The sequence below is a fragment of the Pogoniulus pusillus genome, chromosome 19 (genome assembly GCF_015220805.1).
Source record: "Pogoniulus pusillus isolate bPogPus1 chromosome 19, bPogPus1.pri, whole genome shotgun sequence".
Taxonomy (NCBI): domain Eukaryota; kingdom Metazoa; phylum Chordata; class Aves; order Piciformes; family Lybiidae; genus Pogoniulus; species Pogoniulus pusillus.
The window spans coordinates 18,735,142-18,755,774 of record NC_087282.1 but is presented as its reverse complement, the minus strand read 5'-3'; the positions used below and the strand labels follow the sequence as shown (position 1 = coordinate 18,755,774).

The window sequence follows — 20,633 nt, the reverse complement described above, 5'->3', positions numbered from 1 at the left end:
AACATTTACCACCCACTGCTGCGTACAAAGGAATTAATTTACAGTCTTAAAAGAAATTGCAAAACTCGTCTAGTATAAAATACATTGTTTTGTCTTTGTGTTTGTCCTGAAAAGAAGAAAGCTCTTAAACCTTGTAAAGCCAATTATGCTCTATCAAAATGAATTAGAGGAGTTGTTTACAGAATACCTACCGTGAGAATCTGGCTCAGTTTGACAAACTGTATTTTTATTATCATTATTTATTTGCTTTGCTGCTTTGGTCTGTAGCTGTACAATGATATTTCAGTAAGAGAAAATGCTGACAGGTCATGTTCTGCTTCTATTGGCAGTGCTACTATTTTATATTTAAATGACAAATACCCTGGCAAACCTCAATAACTTTTACTTTGTTTTCTTTTTTTCTTTTAAAGACACTGGTTTATGCCTGTTTAGAGCAGTCTTATTCATCTCTGAATTCCTCTAGTAGCACTGAAATGATCAAATAGCCTCTTGCAGTAAGCATTGCAAAGCTGTCCTTCCTTCCTTCTTTCACCACCACAAACACTTCATGACATTTCTTCAGGAAAGCAAACTACATTTCAACTGTTGTTCTTTTTGCTTGTAAGACTGAGCACGGAACATAACTGGTTGGAAGAGACCTCAAAGATCATCCAGTTCAACCCCTGACCCAGCCCTGAAGGGTCAACACTAAACCACCTCCCTAAACACCAGGTCCATACTCCACTTGAACACCCCCAGAGACAGTGACTCCACCATTGCCCTGGGCAGACCATTCCAATGTTTGATAACCCTCTCTGTGAAGAAATATTTCCTAATATCCAGCCTAAACCTCTCCTGGCCCAGCCTGAAACCACTTCCTAGTCTTGTCATTTGCCATCAAGGATAGAGGCTGCCCCTTTCTCACACTGAGCTCCCTTCAGGTAGTTGTAGAGAGCAATGAGGTCTCCTCTCACTCTCCTCTTCTCCAGACTGAACAACCCCAGCTCCCTCAGACACTGCTCACAGGTCATATGCCCCAGGCCCTTCACCAGCCTTTTTGCCTTTCTCTGGACACACTCCACATGTGTGCTGCTACTCTCTATGGTCACACTTTGCTTTCTTGCTGTAACACAGTATTAGAATAGAATAGAATCATAGAATCAACCAGGTTGGAGAGACCTCCAAGATCATCCAGTCCAACCTATCCCCCAGCCCTATCCAGTCAACTAGACCATGGCACTAAATGCCTCATCCAGTCTTTTCTTGAGCACCTCCAGGAACGGTGCCTCCACCACCTCCCCGGGCAGCCCATTCCAATGGGAAATCAAACTCCACTCTTTGCTGTGCTAACTAGTGCCAGAATGGAACTCTTTTAGCCACCATTATTTATGACAACATTTCAAAACCTTAAACACTTTCGAGACCACAATGGAAGGTACTTTTATGCATTTTTCATGATAATTATAAGCAAATAGACCTCCACTGATTGCCTTAAACAAATATCATAATGTTCAGGTATCCACAAGGGCTGGCCACACTGGTGAGGCTCCTCCAGCTCTGCTGCCCAGAGCAGTCACTATTTCCCACAGTCTTAACCAACTAATGCCAGCAGTACAAAGCTAAAGCCCAGGACTAACTCGCATGGACTTTGGCGAAGCAGGCTCTGGCTGCACTCACACTGCTTAGCAGACTGCAAGACTAAGATCCCTGAGGACAGTACTGATGCAAACTGATAGAGCACCCAGCAGCTACATGTTGCAAGAGCTGCAGAACTGTCACTGGGACAGTCCTAAGCGGAGTCACTTGGTACTCACTTTCCTCCTGACTCTAGACAAGGCATATTGGAAATGTACTTCTGGTAGAATCACTAAGGCAGAAATGAGGTTTGCTGAAGCTGAACTCTCCAGAGCTGGGATTCATTGTGCCACAGAAACCACTCACCTCATCCACCTCATTAGAGGTGTTCTAGTAACACTTCTGTCACTACATGCAAATTTCAGACCCGGAGGTCCAGCAGAAAGCTTGAGTCTTCACTTTGTGGGGAACTGACACACAGGTAAAGAAGCAGCTTTGTTTGTTTCTTTGTTTTCCTGTGGAAGAAACCAAGAAAGTTTCCCATCCAACAGTAAACTGACATTAAATCTTAAAATTGTCAAGATAAGGGTTCTGATTCAACTGAGCTGGAAAGAAATGATACGTCTCTAGGGACTTTTTCCCAGCATCCACTGAGCAGTGGACAAACATGATGCAGCCATGCAATAGCTGTCATAGTGCTGTACTGAATCAGTGGTTCTGCCTGGAAAACTCTTGGACTCTGCTGGCTTCTTCCTTCCCTCTTTTGTGCTCTCTGCTTATATCTTCCTGTCCCAGTAACTTTACAATGCCAGCATGAACCTCAAAGGGTGCACAAAAGATGAAGGGTGTGCAAGACAAGATGCACGAACAGCTGCATGGAGGTAGAGGTTTCTTGCAGGTAGTATTTCTAATCAAGCCATCCTGTGGCTGCTGCCCATGGGTTAAGCTCCCAGTTGCCCAACTGGGACACCATGAAAAAGACCACTGTTCTCCTACCTAACACTGAGTGAATTCCCAGGGAGATGTCACTGCCAGACTACTAAGCAGTAAAGACTTTCTCCCTTGTAACCAGGACTGTGAGACCTGACAGCTGCTCTGCCATGACACTCACATCTATTCAGAGGCTGAAATCAGCCAAGCTGCTCTGAGGCTCTCCATAAGGGCACAATTCTAAAGCCTGCTAAATGCCATGATTTCTGGCACTCAACTACCCTTCCAGGCCCCTGCTCAATAAAGTATTTCTCACTGAATTAAGGGGAATGTAAGTATGTGCTTATGCCTTTGGATGAATAAAGAGAGCCTGCTGTATCAAAGGAACTACTGAGAGTACAGCAAAAGCCCTTAAAAATCATGTTTGGTTTTTTTTTTTCCCTTTTCCCTTTTTTTTCCTCCCCTGAAAGTATCTGTTATTTGTTCCCATGTCCTTATCTTGTTTATAACAAAGAATGAACAAAATTCCTTTCCCAAGGCTGGATGGTCTTGGAGCATATCTGCACCAAACAGGAACAAAACTAGGCTTGATTATAGGCAGATTAAATAAGCAAATGCTTCTTACTCTCTTGACTTCTTTCTCTCCCTTTTGTCTTTTGCATTCATCTGTACACAGTAAACTTCAGGTTTTATGACTTTATCCAAAGCCTGCTGAATTTGATGGAACTCTTTCTGTTGGCCTGAAGGGTTTTGGAGCAGACCTGTAGGCAAATTGTGACATCTTTATAAAGGTTCCTTATCCACACACTAGAGAAAGTAATATTAATTATTAAAACACTAGTCCAGCACACAGTACCCAAAACCTGTCAATATTCACTCTGTTACTTAATTTAAAATTAGTTTTCTCTTTGAACTTTCTTTAGCAACATAAAATCTGTAGAGGCTGGACAGACTTACAGTTTCTATCTCATTTTATATACAACTTTCAAACCGTGACTGCTTCTGAAGCACATCACACACAAACGGAGGTACACAAACAGTAGTTTCCAAACAACACAAGAAACCATCACTAAAATGAATGTGCCCCAAATCAGAAGCCCAAATGTGCCCCAAATCAGTCAGGATGTTTGCTGGTGATTTTGTGGTTGGACAAGGCACAGCCTGACAAGCTGGGGGTGGTGCGGACTGCACAGTCGCATGAGTGAGATGCGGCACCAGGCACTGCAGGAGAGCACCTTGGTTTCTTCCCTGGTAAACTCCACTAAATATGTACATGGCTTTGGTGAGAGAGAACACAAAATGCCCTTGTGCCCTTCCACTGCAGCTAATCAAGTTCAGACAGATGAGCTGGAACATTTTTGCCACCAAGGCCCTGATCCAGCTGTCACAGCCATCATGAGGGAGTTGCTGGAGAGCTGCCATGGAGGTGATTTTCAGAGTTGGGCAAGCTCCCATCCCTGTACCACCCAAGTCCCACTGATAGATGCACTCTGCTTAACGATATTTTTTCAGACCCATAAGTGCTACTTACTTGGCTCCTAGCATGTCATACTGGTATTAGGTGAAGCTGAGTCAACAAGAGGCCTCCTGAGCTCAGGTCCTCATCCAAATACTAAAAGCAGAGGGGTACAGGCGGTTCTGATTCATGTATATATTGTAGTACTTAATACACACTTTGTAATCTTAAAGCAGTTTGTGACTTGTCATCTATAACTAAAAGATATCAATACACAGACACACACACACAATGTGCTTTTGCAGAACGACAGAAAAACTGTTCTTTTCATGGGACCTCACTGAAAACATGACCACAGCTTGCTTTCGAACAGCTACTGCACTAAGAGGCGTAGTATCATCAAGAAAATTAATCTCCTACCCACATTTAATGACTGTAAATAAAAGAAGCAGACCAACCTACATATGGATTTTCTTCTTTTTTTTTTCCTCTTTTTTTTTTTTTCTTTTTTCTTCTTGGTGCTTGCATGCTTAATACAGAACTAGTAGGTTTAAAATCTCACTGAACAGTCTATGTGAATTAACCAGATTCTAGAGTAATGTGGGAAAGAAAATAATGAAAAGTACAGCTTTTCATTTCAACATATGCAGCTCTTTTCATGCAGGGGATTCTTTAAGGTTTTTTTTCTCTCTCTCTTTTTTTTTTGTTCATATTTTAATTACACTTTGCATTAAAGAACATAGCCAGTGTAAACACAGTCTGTAACACTTAGAAAACAGTGCAAATTTAGTAAGTTTCTGGGAGGAGGTTGAAATACATATATTTATAATGAAGGTAAAATCATTTACTTTCTCAGTAGAAAAATACATCTATTAAACACCTATATGTTCAGAACTTAACCTCACGAAAGAGCAAGTTGTAGTCCTACACTGTGTAATAAATTAGTATCTCTCCTAGGTTTCCATTTTCAGTGTTAGTGTCAAATGCAGAATGATGCTAGAAAAAAACAAACCCAAGAGAAACATGTATTATTTAGAACCTAAGGAAAACCTTATAGATAACAACCGGTGTAAGAGGGCACAGAGTACAGAGCTGGGGAAAGAAGCGATGGAAAAATACCAACCTCTATGAAATATTGCACATTTGAGATCATTCTCATGGCCTTTGGGCCAATTCTGGATACTTTTAAGTCTTAGGTCAGTGTTTGTTTCCATTTGACTGTAGGGTACAATTTAGGAACCACTGCAAAATGTCAAGGATTTACTGAACTTGTTTTCTGATGAAACCACAGGCTGCTGAGTGTGGAGTGCTAACTTTGTTCATGCAGTCAAAGAGAAGAACGCTAAGAACATACCGAAATACAGGCAAGGATGCCTGCCACAAAAATATTTTGGGGAACTTGCTCTGGCAGATGTTGCTGAGACAAAATCCTCATGTCAACTGTATTTTCATTAAAGCCATGTCAAAACCTGCAAAACTGGCTTCTGCCTTCATTATTGAGAGCTCTTCCCCTGAATACTCCATGGTCTGACTCAGAGACCTTTGATTGAGCGAGTGTGGAAAACTCCATGAAATGTTCTGGTGCAATGAAAACTCAGCTCTCTTGAGTAGTAATGCCTGATGTCAAGTACCTGTATAACACTTCTCATCCAGCAGCAGCAAGAATGCCTTCCATGTCTGATAAAGGAGAACATCCTATTTGACTGATAGGATCATTCACAAGCAAGACCTTACCAGCTGCTTAAAAATCTCACTTTCCACTAGCTGCAGAGAGAACAGAAACATTCCTGTTTCAGCCATATTCAAAATGTACATAAATTGACAGGTAAATAAATAGAAAGAACTTCCTGGGCGATTATCACTTCAATTGATATTAGTAAACCTGAAGAATTTAGCACTTCATCTCAGAATATTGCTGTAGTGATTATTTTCTATTGCTGATGTTCTCACAAAAAAAAGTTAACTTGAGATTGCAACTACAGGTTTTGGAGGGGAAAAAGTCCAATGTAAAATTACATTGTCTTTACCACAAATCTTAGAAGAGCTCAAGAGATCTTAAGAAATTTCAAATGGGTAAATTTATGCTTAACTGTTTCAAAAAAGTCATTAAGAATATGAGAAAAATCTGAAATCACTTACGATCGCCTGTTTAAAATCCTCCTAAAGCATCTTCTGATATTCTAGTAAGCTGCTTTATAAAACCACACTGCTAGCCACTGGCTAGCAATACAACAGGTCTCAGTAATAAAATGAAGAGGTGCTGATGTGAGCAGGTGATCTAATTCTGCAGGTAACTGTTACTTTGCACTTCATGGACAAAGCTTCAGCTGCATTGTGTCAGCTGGTCATCTTCTAAAATATATTTGCAAGACGCTATTACCGGGAAGGTTTCCTCCTCCTTCCTTTTGAGAATGATTCACCTCTCGTGGTCTGTGCAGGAGATAACCACTTTCGTAGCATGGTTAGAATTTCAAACTGAAGTCTACATGAAAAACCCATCAACTTCCATGTATTTTAAATGCTACTACTACTTAAATATGTATGAATGTTGGAGATCATATACAGTGACCTTTTATCCATCCCAGATTGTAAACCTACTGTAAAATGAAGGGGCATTTTTCCCCCCTCTATTCCCCCCTCCTTTTAAAAGAAGCAATAAAACTGTACATTAAAAGACAGGCAGGACATTACTGAGCTACAAAAGAATGCCCCCCTTGTCAATAACTTGTAAATGTAAACAAAAAAAGTTCAAGTAGAAAAGCAAACAAGTGTGCTGCTGCTTCAAATATGTATTCTCACCCCATGGGGCTAGGGCAAAGTTCTTTAAAAATGTGTCTTCATGGCTGTCATGAAGCATCTCAAAAGAGTCCTGCTCTTCACTACCAAATGTCACTGGTGAAGCTAAGATCCTTTGCTGATAAAGGTAGCAAGGGGTTGTTCCTGTGAAACTCCTGGGAATCCTTCATGGCATTGTTAAGAGGTAGCTGTCCGTTTAGTAGTGTCAAAGGTATGTTACAGTAGGTGTGATGGTTGCTTATGGAAGCTATTGGCAACGTTGCTGCTGACACATCGTACTCGTATCCTCTGCAGTAATGTCTCATTTGCACAGAGTCTGCTTGATGGTAGTCAGTTAAATCAGCCCGCGATTCTACCAACGTGGTAGAGGTGCCTGTGACAGCAAGAGAGGGTACAGTCTGGAGGTCTCCAAAAAGGCCCTGCTCTGCAGAATCCAGGACCTGATGCCGAGACACCACCTCCTTTTTCTTCCCTGGCATTTCAAAGACCAGGCGCTTCCAAAACTTTGAATTCAGTTTGCTGCTTTTTGGTCCTTTCCACTTGACCACTGAGAGAAGTTTGATGGTGTGCTTTAAAGTTTCCACTTCATGATAATTCACTTTTCCTTTTAATTCAGTACACTCAATCAAAATAACTTTGATTTCTCCACTGACTAGCATGTTATGGAGTCTGTTTTCCATCTCAAAAATACTCCATCCTCTCCTGAGAACATAGTCTGGAGTTAACACGATAATGAGTCTTCTGCTTTGTTCAACACATCTTGTGAGATCTTCAATGTAGGCTACAAATTATAGAAAGAGAGAAAGAGTAAAGAATAAAGAAGTCCATTGTATCAAAATATCAGGCTTGCAATCAAGTATAACAAAACCCTACAGCTTACTGATCCACACCAATGAAAACGAGAGGCATTTCATATATACTCCAGCAAAACCAGGATCGAGTATCACAACTGACTTCTATTCATGGAGTACATAGAGAAAACTCCTTAGTAACACCCTCCATCCTTTACTGTTTTTTCCCTGCTCATCTCAACAGAATGGCATTTACATAATATCTTCACTGTGTAGATGCCTTAGTGACTAAAAATACACAGTTCACTTGCTGAAAAAATATAGGTCAGGATCAATGTAATGTTTGTGTAAATTTTAACACTAACACTGGTTATTATTAACACTGCATAGAAGGAAGCACACTCTGGGAACCAGTTCTTGTGTTTCAGATGCAAGGACATGAAGGTGCTGCAGGGTGTATGAACTGCAACTTGCAAGAACTCAAAAAGATATCAACCCTCATCACATGCAAAATTTGTGCTATTGCATAGAAGCATCACGGTAACTCTTTCTTCTTTAGGTATTGACCACAAAAGCACAAAAAACATTCTCTGTGGCACTGTGGTCTGGTTTAATATCACAAACCTGTGCTTCTATGTACCCCAGGGTGTTAACAGAAACTTCACGAGTTGACAGGAACAAATGGAAAATTTAAACAGATTGGAGGTGTTTATTTGTTGAGACATCAGTGACAAAGAAAACAGCATTCTTCTTTTATTCATGCATGCCAAGTAGTTGCAAATGATCAGTGTAAGCAGAAATTCCAGCCCCATCATTAGCTCCAGGATGCCAGCTTATTAAACTATATAATATTATTGGACTTGGATCCCTGAATTTCAATTGTTCCAGGGAAGAGAAGCCAATTACACTGGTCTGACATGGAACTGGATGGGAAAGAGATCCACTTACAGGTCTGATCCAAAACTCATTCAAATGAACAGACTTCCAACAAATTTCAATGGGTTTTGGGTCAAGACCAGAAAAATTAAATCACTTGGAATAAAACCACTGAGGTGAGAAAAGTGTTCATTGCATTATGATTGTGAGCCTAGAGATAGGATATCATGTTTTTTTAAACTACAAGAACCTCTTGACCATGCTACTCAGAATGTGCTGCCTGACAACAGAGGAGAAGCATGTGTTATAAATGAAGACTTGGACACAAGAGCTGCACAGAACAGATCTTTACTCAGCACAGGGCAGGGCCTCTCTTACACACACTGCCCTCTAGCAGGAACAACAATTACAAATAACATCATTAATCAACATCTGTTACTGCAAGACTCATTTTTATAGTCCAGGCACCATACCACAGCATGCGTATTCACACCATGTCCAGTAAAGTAAGTAGCTACAAGATAGGCCAACAGGAACATTCTAAAGTAGCTTATTTTCATGAGACTGAAGGCATAGTTAGCATCAAATCTGCCTTTACCAATGATGTATTTCACCACTTAGCAGCAAGAAGAAGTTCTTTCACAAATGGAAAAGAGAGGCAATTGCAAACATCCCACAGACACACAAAAAATTTAGACATACACATACATTACAAATATCTATGCAACAATCCTGACTTTTAGTTAATGTTTTATGACTCTTTAATCATGCAGCATTTACAGTTTTGTTTTGTTTTCTCAAAATATTTTATGAGGGGAAAACCCCCACATTGCTCTGGTAAAATAGTTACTCATTAATGAAAAAAATTCAACATTAAAATCCATGGGAGAGGCAGCGGAGAGGGGAGAGAATCAGCAACAATGAGAAAATGATAAGCAGAACTGGTGAAACAAAGCTGAAGGAAAGGTAGAAATGTTCAATACAATGGAAAGAGATTATCCCAATGTATCAACAGCTCAGACTCTTCATTTTCTTCCTTTCTTTCTGCTCCCAAAAAGAAAGAATTTAGGTGGGAAGCTTCATCATTAGAGGTTGAATCTGCAAGATACAGTAAAACAACAAACTATCATGCATCTTTCCTGAGACATATTCATCCCTCCTCCAAACAACTCAGAACACAGTTCTCTGCAGGACACAGTACTGGTCAGCACCATACATCCAGGTAAGTGCTAAGCACTACATGCATCCAATTTAAGCCCAACAACAACAAAACAAGCAAAAAAGTCTCTCCACTTTCACCTCTTCAGATATCCAGTGGCAATAATTTCAACAGCATGAACCCAGCAATAATCTGTGATACCATCTCCATCAAAAACTCACCAGGCTTTGCTTTGGTCAAACAGGGAATGAGGTGGGAAGCAGACAGGAAGAAGTCTCTATTTTCTCAGATGGATACTTCTCCCCTCTGTGCCTCTCCCATACACTTGGACATGCTCACCTTCCTTACTGGATAGTGCAACAAGTTAGAGCTCTTTCTACAGACGACTAAACAGACACCTTCACAAACAACCATCAGGAGGTCCTTCAAATTCCAGCTGTGGTTCACTGACAGACATGGCCAAAATACAGAGGGCTTGTTGGTGCACTGAGGATAAAATACACTGTACTATAGGAAACCAGAAACACAAACGAAGAGGCAAATGCATTTTCCAGCCACCTAGCCTAGAAGTACTTAGCACTCCAAATAACTTCCATTTGGGCACTACTACTGAGGGCAAGTGACAACTTTGCTGGAGCACGTGGTTCCACTGGGTCCGACATTTCTGTAAGGAAAAGCATGAGGGGAGACAGGTTCCTGTCTGTAGATATGCAAGTTTTATTTCTTCCAGTGGTACCAGACTGACTGCACAAACCTCTGAGTTGCTAAATCATCCACTTCCCTTTCACTCAGAATGTGAGATTGCTCAAAAGGCTGTAGGATCAGTTCTCTGCCTCCAGTGTTGAGTCCATTAGAATGAATTAAATCCAAGCAGTCTGCATTGCCACGTATGATGGAGAAAGGGTTGTTTTCACTGGCCTGTGAGCTAACAAACAACTACACTACCAGGCAATGCCTCTGGTTCACTTTCAAGAGAAAAAAACAACGGAGCAGTGATTTCAGGACTGACATCATCAGTAAGGACAAACCATAAGATTACAACATATTTCCATCAGATAAACATCAGGTTGCTGAAACTTCACTTTTGCTGCAGGATGTGTAAACTGCGATGACACTCCATGGGGGAGAAAAATAACCTTGAGAGAATCAGTATAGAATTACTCATTTTTAATTCCCAAATATTGTATTTTGTCAGAAACCAGAATGTAAAAATAAACTGTCAGCATTAGAATTCATCCACTATTAAAAAAGAATAGTTTACCTTTTTAGTCTTTTTCCACCCCTGAAACATCATCTTGCAATATCATAGAATCATAGAATCAACCAGGTTGGAAGAGACCTCCAAGATCATCCAGTCCAACCTAGCACCCAGCCCTATCCAATCAACTAGACCATGGCACTAAGTGCCTCATCCAGTCTTTTCTTGAAGACCCCCAGGGACGGTGCCTCCACCACCTCCCTGGGCAGCCCATTCCAATGGGAAATCACTCTCTCTGTGAAGAACTTCTTCCTAATATCCAGCCTATACCTACCCTGGCACAACTTGAGACTGTGTCCCCTTGTTCTATTGCTGGTTGCCTGGCATGAAGTTGTTAAAAATGCAAGTATCTCCATCAGTAATTGACTTGCATCATGTTCAGTGTCATGCCCAAGGAAGTAACAACAGCAAGATTGCAGACTTACAAACAGTTTTTGTGTGGTTGGCCTTTAGTAATGAAGACAGATCACCTGGCAGCAAATATATGTTCACCAAACACTGTCAACGCGCAGCAACGCTGCACTGTAGATTGAAGCACTGAGGAAGAGAAGTCCAAGTCCAGTTTGCATTCATATCATGCAGAACCACCTGTTGAGTCTTGAATGCGCTACACTGACCACAGGCTGGAAGGAAACCCAGACAACCCAGTATGAAAACAGACTACAAACAAGGAAATGAACAAACACCGTGGACACAGGGCTGCTTACACAAAGAAATGACTGACTGACCAGATTCAGACGATTTGCAGAAGCAGTTGAGGGAGAGGGAAAGAACATCCTAGAGATATTTTTGGGAAGCATGGTCTGCAGCACCTCAGACTGCATCAGGAATGGTGTGGTCAGCAGGAGCAGGGAGGTCATTCTGCCCCTGTACTCTCCACTGGTAAGACCACACCTTGAGTACTGTGTTCAGTTCTGGCCCCCAGTTTAGGAGGGACACTGAGATGCTTGAGCATCTCCAGAGAAGGGCCACGAGGCTGGGGAGAGGCCTTGAGCACAGCCCTACGAGGAGAGGCTGAGGGAGCTGGGATTGGTTAGCCTGGAGAAGAGGAGGCTCAGGGCAGACCTTATTGCTGTCTACAACTACCTGAAGGATGGTTGTGGCCAGGAGGAGGTTGCTCTCTTCTCTCAGGTGGCCAGCACCAGAACAAGAGGACACAGCCTCAAGCTACACCAGGGGAAATTTAGGCTTGAGGTGAGGAGAAAGTTCTTCACTGAGAGAGTCATTGGACACTGGAATGGGCTGCCCGGGGAGGTGGTGGAGTCGCCGTCCCTGGGGCTGTTCAAGGCAGGATTGGACGTGGCACTTGGTGCCATGGTCTAGCCTTGAGCTCTGTGGTAAAGGGTTGGACTTGATGATCTATGAGGTCTCTTCCAACCTTGGTGATACTGTGATACTGTAAAAGCCAAAGAATCCCTCCCATCAATCCCATATTGGCTGGTTCCTGGCACTCTGCAAATAGCCACCCTTTCTGCTTTTGGCAGTATGACTATCACTTGAGAAAGTTATTTATAGACTAATTTAGTCCTGGTCTCCCAGCTGAATAGTTCCAACCTCTAACTCTGATTACTTTATTATAACAAAAACAATTGCATGTCTTCCTTTTCCTATTTACTAAATAGCTATTGCTTTTGCTAGGTCAGACCAGAACAGCAATGCAGCTGGAACTGCAGAAACACAGAGCAGAGTGATCATAGACTGGTCTGGGCTGGAAGGCACCTCCTAGTGCCATCATCCCAGTGTAAGCTAAGGGGCAGCTGATGAGCAAAACACAAAGAAACAATCAATGCATATCAGCAGGATCCATTGGCCTCTCAGCAGAGCACTTCCTTAGCCATTGCCAGACTTGCTATATTTGATATGGTAAAGAAAGAGAGAAAGGAGAAGGAAAAGGTGGCAGCTCTGGATGTGTACTTGCAGGATGAAGTGTCCAAGGTGGGTGATTCTGGAGAAAATGTTTTGGTAATAGATGTTGGAATAAAAATTCTGGATATTTAGAATCAAAGACTCATAAACTTGTTCAGATTAGAACAGAGCTCTGGAGGTCTCCAGGTCGATACTCTCCCTGCCCAAAGCAGGATCAACTAAGACTGCTCAGGGCCTTGCCCAGTACCCCCAAGACCTCCAAGGTTAGAGGTTTCTTCTCGGTGTTTCTGGGTTCTGTTCAGGGTCTGATCGTCCTCATAGTGAGACAAAATTTCCCAATCTTACAGGAAATCTTCAGAATTGCAATTTGTACACCCAGGGCCTCTTGTTCCACCACTACACCTCTGGGAAGAGTCTGTCTCTACCTTTGTGCTTTCCAGTGGAAAGACAACAATAAGATTCCTCCTTGGATTTGTCTTTGTTGCCCTTTCCTTCAAGAAATAGAGTTCTTCTAGGCTCTCTTGCACTGTGTGCTCCAGCTCCCTCAACACTGGTGGCCTTTAGCAGTCTGTTACAGGGTAGCCAACCTTTCTGGCTTTTGTTTTGATTTCTTCCACTTCCAGCTGTTAATTCCTCTGTATCCCTGCTTCCTCCACCCATGTCTGGCAAGAAGTGTAAAGATTCAGAAAGAATAAACAACCAGGGACTTTGGAAAGGAGTTAGTGGAGCTGGGAACTCAATTCCCACTCCACATAAATGATGTCTCATACCTAATTAAAGCCCCCTGGGATTTTTATTTCATCTCACTTGTGCCTGCTCTCTGTAGCTTGGGTTGAACTGCAGCGAATTGTTGGTGTTTTTTTCAGTCCTGTCAAGATCAAATGCACATATGCTTAGAGAGCCAACTAGATGATGCTCTAATAGATTTGTATTGTTGGTGCTAAAAATGCAACTTGACAGTTTTGATCTCTTCACTTTTGGGGTTTAAAATAATTTGCAGAAACCATATGAGAATATCTTCCTCTGACAGTCCCAATTTTAGCAGAGGCAATCTCAGAGTTCTTTCTCTCTGTTGGCACATTGTCCTTAGCAAGACAGAAAATGGCTCAGGTGAAAACATAACTATTTCTATTCCCTCCCCTCCCCAACTATTCAGTTGCTTCAAGTCTCCTAACACTGGATTAAAAAGCTCACAGGGATTGAGAGCGCTTGCTGTGGGAAAAGGCTTGGCAAAAAAAGCCCTGAAAACTAGTAGGGAGAAAAAGATGTATCTTCCAAGAAAACTTCACTAACAACTACAGGTGCATCTTAGGGGGTCACAGGCTAGCATGTTCAATTATGCATTGGTTACCTGGGCAGAAAAGTGAACGTGCTGTCAGATTTGACAGAATGAAGAACATTCACTCTGTTAAGAACAAAGAAAGAATATCTGCTATAGTATTCATGGTAACATGTAGCTCAAATACTGGGTTACAAACTCTGTCTTGCTGCTTACACAGCACACTGCATGTCACATCTTCCTACCCTGTCACCCCTCTCAGCTTCCAGCCTGCTTGAGGGAAGCAAAGAAATAGAGGCTGCTTTGAGTCCCTTCTCCACCTCACCAGTTTGGGGAGCCAAGTCCACCTGTGCTGCTCTCCGGAAGCAGCAAGCCATCACAAAGGCCCCTGCTGGTCACCAGGTGGTAGGCATCACTCAGGCCCTTGGCATCCTTTATGGTGGTTCTACCACTAGGACAAAAATACTCCTCTGGATACAAAACATTCTTAACCCATCAGGACACAGAAATCAACATCTACTGTGAACCATGACTCCGGCATCATCTGACCTGAACTCTAGATGCCAGGGATCTGCTTTCCAATGGTGAAGAGATAGCCTCAGTCCCCACAGCTGTCACCTCTGTCCTGGGGATAGCACAGTCAGCCCATAAGCATCCCTGACACAGACGCTCCTCAGTGTAGAGCTGTAACACAGAGCTTAGATATGCAGTGTGACGGAGAGCACTGCTGGGTGTGTGCATCCCAGCTAAGGCACATCTGGCTGTAATCTCTCCCTCAGCTGCACAGGGATATGCAGAGCCTATCACAGCTTTCCCCCAGAGGTTAGAGATGAACCAGCTGGACAAAGACATAATCAAACTTGCTGCTGAGTTTTTCTGAAGTCAGCTTTTTAGTTTGTTCAGAGAAGTGCACAAGAAAGTTAATGAACTACTACTTAACATCTATTTTTCGTTGCTCTCAAGCCAAGCAGCAGCTGTACGCACTGCTTCGTGCCAGGAAGGAAGCGCAACAATGCACACCCTCCTGTGGCAGCACCTTAGCACTGCAGAGACTGTATGGAACAACCAGCCTTACAAAACACACCTCCTTGGCCGCACTGATGGAATGGCAAGCATTTAAGTACACAAGATGTAAAAGGAAACGTGTCAGAATGGAGAGTGGGAAAGCATCGCATCACACTGGAAGTCATTCACACCAAAGGACAGGGAAAAGCAGCACATGTGAGAAGAGATACATCCTAACCCCCCCACCATGTGATCAACCCCCCATGTTTCGATAGAAATCTGCCCTGAAGAGCTGTGTATATTTTCATATTGGCTACTTTTCCAGGCTGTCACTCTAAAATACGTTATGTTTACCTCTGAAGTTGCTAGCAAGTCCACATCATATCATACTGCCTGCTCTCTTCACTAAGAACTGCAAGTCCTTTTAAAGCTGGTGAGCATTCGGCAGAACACAGCCACGTTCCATTTCTCCAGAGCACATGGAGAGCTCAGAGGTACAGGAGTCTGAGTCTTCTCCTCTTCCCTATCATCTCTCCCTCCCATTGCACCCTCAAAATGAAGTACCTTCACCCATCTCCTTTTCAAAGCTAAAGCATGCAAATCACACTCATTTCACTTCCATATTTCATTCTGCATTGTCATTATGCCTGATTAAGCGTTCTCAAAGCTCCATGTGTTAGAATCAGGCCCTTTCATAAAACTGCAGAAGTGAGTTTGAGAGGAGAAAAGAGGTATTAATTCTGTGAATGTTCATAAATGAGAACTGACATTTTCAGGTACCCTACATTTTCAGGAGAGGTTTAATGAATACCCAAAGTGATGAGAAGTACTTGCTGCATGTCTGACTGACAAAAATAGACAAAATACCATGGTGGCTGCTACAGCAGTTGGAAAGAAGGATCTCATTTCAGATTAATCCATGCTTCAGTCTAAAGGGCTAGCTTTAAACTGTAATTCACTTGTATAATTGTTAAGTGTAACCCTGCTATATTGTTGGACATGAAAAAATTATTTACAACAGCTCTATGATTTTCAACACAAGAAGATCTCTTTTCTCTTAATAATATCTAACAAGTCATTATGACCTGGTTGTTCTGTCAGAAATAGGAAGGCTCTGAGTCAAGTCCTCTTTCTGGAGTAAGTCAATAAGTGAGTAAAACTCACACCTTGGAGGGTCAGGGCAACAGGACTCACCTGGAGCTCTACCCATAGTATCATAGACTCATAGAATCATAGAATCAACCGGGTTGATGCACACGATCAATTAAAGCAGGATCTCTGACTTGGCTTTCCCAGTGGTACAGGATTCAGAGTACTGTTTCCAGGTCCCACAAACATCAGGCAGTAACTTCTGGGGCAGGCAGAGATGTCTGGCAGTGGTAAGGCTGCAGTTTCAAGTCTTTTGGCAGGCAGGTTGCTAATGCAGCCCTGCTCTAGCTGTTTCATGTTTGGGGACATCTGTTCCAGCACAGCCATTGCTTTGTTTTCTTGTTCCTATTTCCTATGCATTAGCAGATTAGAAAAGAATATGACCTTCTCTCTGTATATTTTTCATAGAAATGATTTGCAGAGAGAATTAATAACCCCCCCTTATTTTTCACAAGGGTAGTATTTCAAACAAATGTGATATTACAGCAAACATATTGTGCATTAAAAATTCATCAACGTGATGCATATGATTCATGCTCTTTTTTGACTTGTCAGAAAATGAACCTTGAAGAAGAGGTGCCATAACTACAGCTAGGAAGGTATTCACTGTTGGTAGATGTCTGAAGGTGCTGCTGAATCTTCAGGCATGGCAGCAAAGCTGATTTGAAATGGATGATTGTATTTCACCACTGGCATGGAGAACGACATCAGATTACTGGGCTGTACGTAGTCTGAAGAATAAGTATTACTTACTTCCACAGTACTACTCAGAAATGCAACACTTGGTCAAAACTCTAATGAAAAAGTTGCACCTATGATATTAACTGGAAAACTATTAATGAGATTTCAAAGTTAGGGAAATAAACCAAAAGACAATGGGAAAGATGATTTGTCCCCAGTAAAGCTGCTGGAATAACTGGAAAAATAAGAATCCTAATTTTAGTGATAAAACAGAGAGTACAAAATATTTTTTGGAAGTTTCCTGCTTAGTGACCTGAGTCTGATATACAGATTTCAGACAACAGCATGGCTTCCAGTGCTGCAGCCTTCCCTGTAAAAAGTCCAGCTCCTGCCTCTGCTGAAATCAAAGCAGTTTCTTCCCATTTCAGTGGGGCAGGAACAAGCTCCAGCTAGAGCTCAAAACTGCAGTACTGCAGAAACTTCCACGCCACACAACCAATTCACAAAGAGAGATTTCACAAAGAGAGGTTTCCCATATCTAGTACTTATCACATAGTCCAGGCCTTCACGAAACATGAAACATGAGAGTTAAAACTGAAAGGTCAGAAATACTTACTGCCACTAGGGATCAGGTCCCTATCCGGAATGAAGAGCTTATATCCATAGTGCTTTTCTAGAACATCTGGCAGAATTTCAAGTGCAAACTGCTCCTCTTCATTATTTTCACAATCTAATGCATCAGGATCCACTTTGGTGTATGAAAGATATGCATCATATTCCTTGTTGTCTGTAAGAAAACAAATGCATGTTCATCCTGCTGTTTGCAAGAGCACTATAAAAAATGCAGGAAAAGTACTTGGAAATTGTATTATTTCTTGAAAGGATCGAGAATGTCCCCCAGCAAAACCAGGACTTTTCACAGGAACATATAATTGGTCTTCCACAGAGAGGTTTTTCAGATCCAAAGGATATCCCTTCCATTTTCTTATGCATGTTGAGCTCATTAGTGTAACTCTGCTTCATGTGGTTTATGTATTCATTGCACATCTGAAATAGTCGTGGGCAAAATTTTTACACAAATAGTAAAGCTGGAATTTTTTACTTTAATCCTTCACATATTGTTAATGGAGATCTTTCAACTCCTATGCCTCAAGAGTGCTATGGTTATGTGAAAGCTCTGAGCTTGGAAAAGTTCTTGAGCGTGGGAAGTTTGTAAAGTTTTGAGCAAGGAAAACTTCCTTGTACAAGTAATTGTGAGAACCTACATGACTGAAATGAATACTGATTATGCAGAAAGCAACAGACACAAACAGGCTGAAGCATTTTTTTTCCAGAAAGCCCTGTAGTTTTAAAGATCAGCAACAGAATTTTACAGAGCACATGATCTGGGACATTTTAAATACTTGGGGCTTAGAACGTGAGAGAGAGAGAAATAACCCCAAGAGTAAATGGGGTGCAGGGAGGGACTTGCCCCTGTATTCTGCCTGCAGCTCAAGGGTGGAAACAGAGCCTCACAAAAAGATGGAGGCAGACAGCAGGTGACAGAGAGGGCCAAGGAAATGCCACATGAGGACCATGGGGTTGCAACACAGGGGTTTGGCTAGAAAGGGCAACAGAAGTCCTCCTCCTGTACAGCACTGGGGTTTGTCTCCAGCTTTCATCTGAAACACAGATCTAAGAGCTGGCAGCTCTGCCAGTAACACAAGTGGCAGAACTGTTGTGCTTGAGATCCATACTGGGATCAGACTGCCTTAGTGATGTTTTCTTCGCTGTTTCTCTGCAGTAATGGAAAATAGTATACTGCAAAAGTCAACCTTCAGCAGTTCAGTCTCTAGGGTAGAGCACAGCTGCCATTATTTACAGCAAATGAAAAATCAAATAGTTAATGTTGTGAGGACAAAACTGAACGAACGCAAGACTGCTGACTACCAATTATCTGTAAAGAATAGTGCCCATGAAAGAGATTTAAAGCAGTTAAAATCATCAATACACTCTGACAAAGAGAAAAAATAGGTAATCATAATACAATACATTCTTTGATGACCTTGAAATCACGGCTGCTTTCTTATAACTCCTGATGCAAAGCCAGATCCATGAAGGTCAGGGCTACAGACAAGGCATGTGAATAATTACACATTTGTGCAAGGCAATTTGCCTGGTGTCAACATAGCTGTACAGGAGGATGTCCACCTGACTTGTTGATACTTCTCTGAAATCAACAGCCTGCAAAAACAGTAGCTACTAACAGAAACACGACAGAAGAACAACAAAAAAACAAAGGCCAGTCGGCTTTGGAGGTCTGTCCAATGCCTGTTTCTCTGTAGCAAAGGCTGCCAAAACCTTTTAAGAGAAGCCAGCCACTGAGTGAACGTTGCCACAAGCATGTGAGAACTCTGCAAAGGCAGCAAAGCAAGCCCCAGAGCACTGACATGCCTGATTACAAAGCAGCATAGAAGCCAGGCATGGGTCGTGTGCAGGCAGCCCTTGAGCGCAGGAAGTCCCTCTAGCTACCCTCCCCAGTCACCTCTATACTCAATACCTGTAAACAAGAAGCAGTTCCTCCAGGGCTCCTGTATGTCTGTACTCCTGTGTTACATCTCTACAGACTCGGCTCCCTCTTCACAAGCTTCACATACACAAGACATAGCAGAAGAATGTACCCATGCTTGCTCACCACTTGCACTGAGTGCTTTGGGTGCAGCACTGTTTAGATCCATTTTCTGAACAGTTTCCCTCAATCCTCAGTACCACTTTCTCTACAAACAATGCCATGTACAAGATGGGAAGTGAATGCATCCAGCATTGCTTACCCAGAATATTTTTAGAACTAGGAATAAAGCAAATCTGTTGAGTCCTAAACCTTCTTTTTGAAAGAAATATGTGTCATAAATGTATGGACCTTGCAACTGCACCTCTGCAGCTGACTGCTCGTGGGAGTGCTGTATGTTCCCACTGTAGCCTACCTAAGTAGAAACATCCCTGTTATATACTTTGACTTCACTAACATTCTGCCTTCATCTTTCATTCTGCAGGATCAGAATGAGGCACAAAGCTGCAATAGTTCCAAAACAATGCACAGCAAAAATAAAAGGTTGCTTTCAGAATAATATGCACAGAAAATCCCCTAGGTACTCAGGGGGCTTCTTCTAAACAACTAGAAAAGAATACTGCTCCATAAATTAAAAAGTGATTGAACCAAGGAGGTTACATGAATAAAGATGCAGCAGCCTCGCACTGAAATCATGAGATAAATGAGTCAAAGCAATCTGGAAGAAGTTACTGCTTTGGGACATTTTTTGTTGGTGTGAATCAGGGATGTTATGCTAGCTTAATCCCAAGGTGTCAAGAGGTAAATTACTTCCAAACCCACAGAATTTTATCCTTCACTTTCTCCTAGGTATCAATACAAATATTATGCAGTACTGTATAGTATGAAAAAAAAGAATCATTTTAGGTTTTCCCATTCACACATAAAGACATGAGAAAGAGGAATTTTCCTGACTTCCATTCCTACAATTTATCATTCCACATTTTAAAATACTTTGGATTTCATTCCACCCATTCTCCAAAACCCCCATGAATTTAATTGTAACTAAACATTTTCATACCACATCTCACATCCACCCAGTGCTAAATAGGAAGACATTGTTTTGATAACAATAATGCTAAGAGCAGAAAGTAACATGTCTGTGCAACTGCATGTTCTTTTGGCACAATGGGGGAAATGTGTTCCCTGCTCTTCTCAAATGTTTTGTTGTTTCTAGATATAACCTTCCAGACTGCCTGCATGACTCCCAGGTGTTGCAGAGGGCTCTGAAAGTACCTCTACTTGA

The 20,633-nt window shown here is 42.0% G+C and overlaps 1 protein-coding gene across 8 annotated transcripts in view; it reads right to left on the bottom strand.

Annotated features, from left to right (window-relative positions):
- Nucleotides 1-4,120: 4,120 nt before the first annotated feature.
- IL1RAPL2 (interleukin 1 receptor accessory protein like 2) overlaps nt 4,121-20,633 on the bottom strand; it is a 400,289-nt gene continuing 383,776 nt past the window's right edge. For 7 of the 8 annotated variants that reach the window (XM_064159540.1, XM_064159541.1, XM_064159546.1 and 4 more), the window contains 2 exons: nt 17,417-17,587; nt 4,121-7,517 (listed from right to left, as the gene is read on the bottom strand). In XM_064159540.1, coding sequence (XP_064015610.1) covers nt 6,820-7,517; nt 17,417-17,587 — 869 coding nt within the window. In that variant the 3' untranslated portion in view covers nt 4,121-6,819. Of the gene's footprint in view, nt 7,518-8,735; nt 9,502-17,416; nt 17,588-20,633 lie in introns of those variants that run through there. The other variant, XM_064159547.1, reaches the window with a different exon arrangement.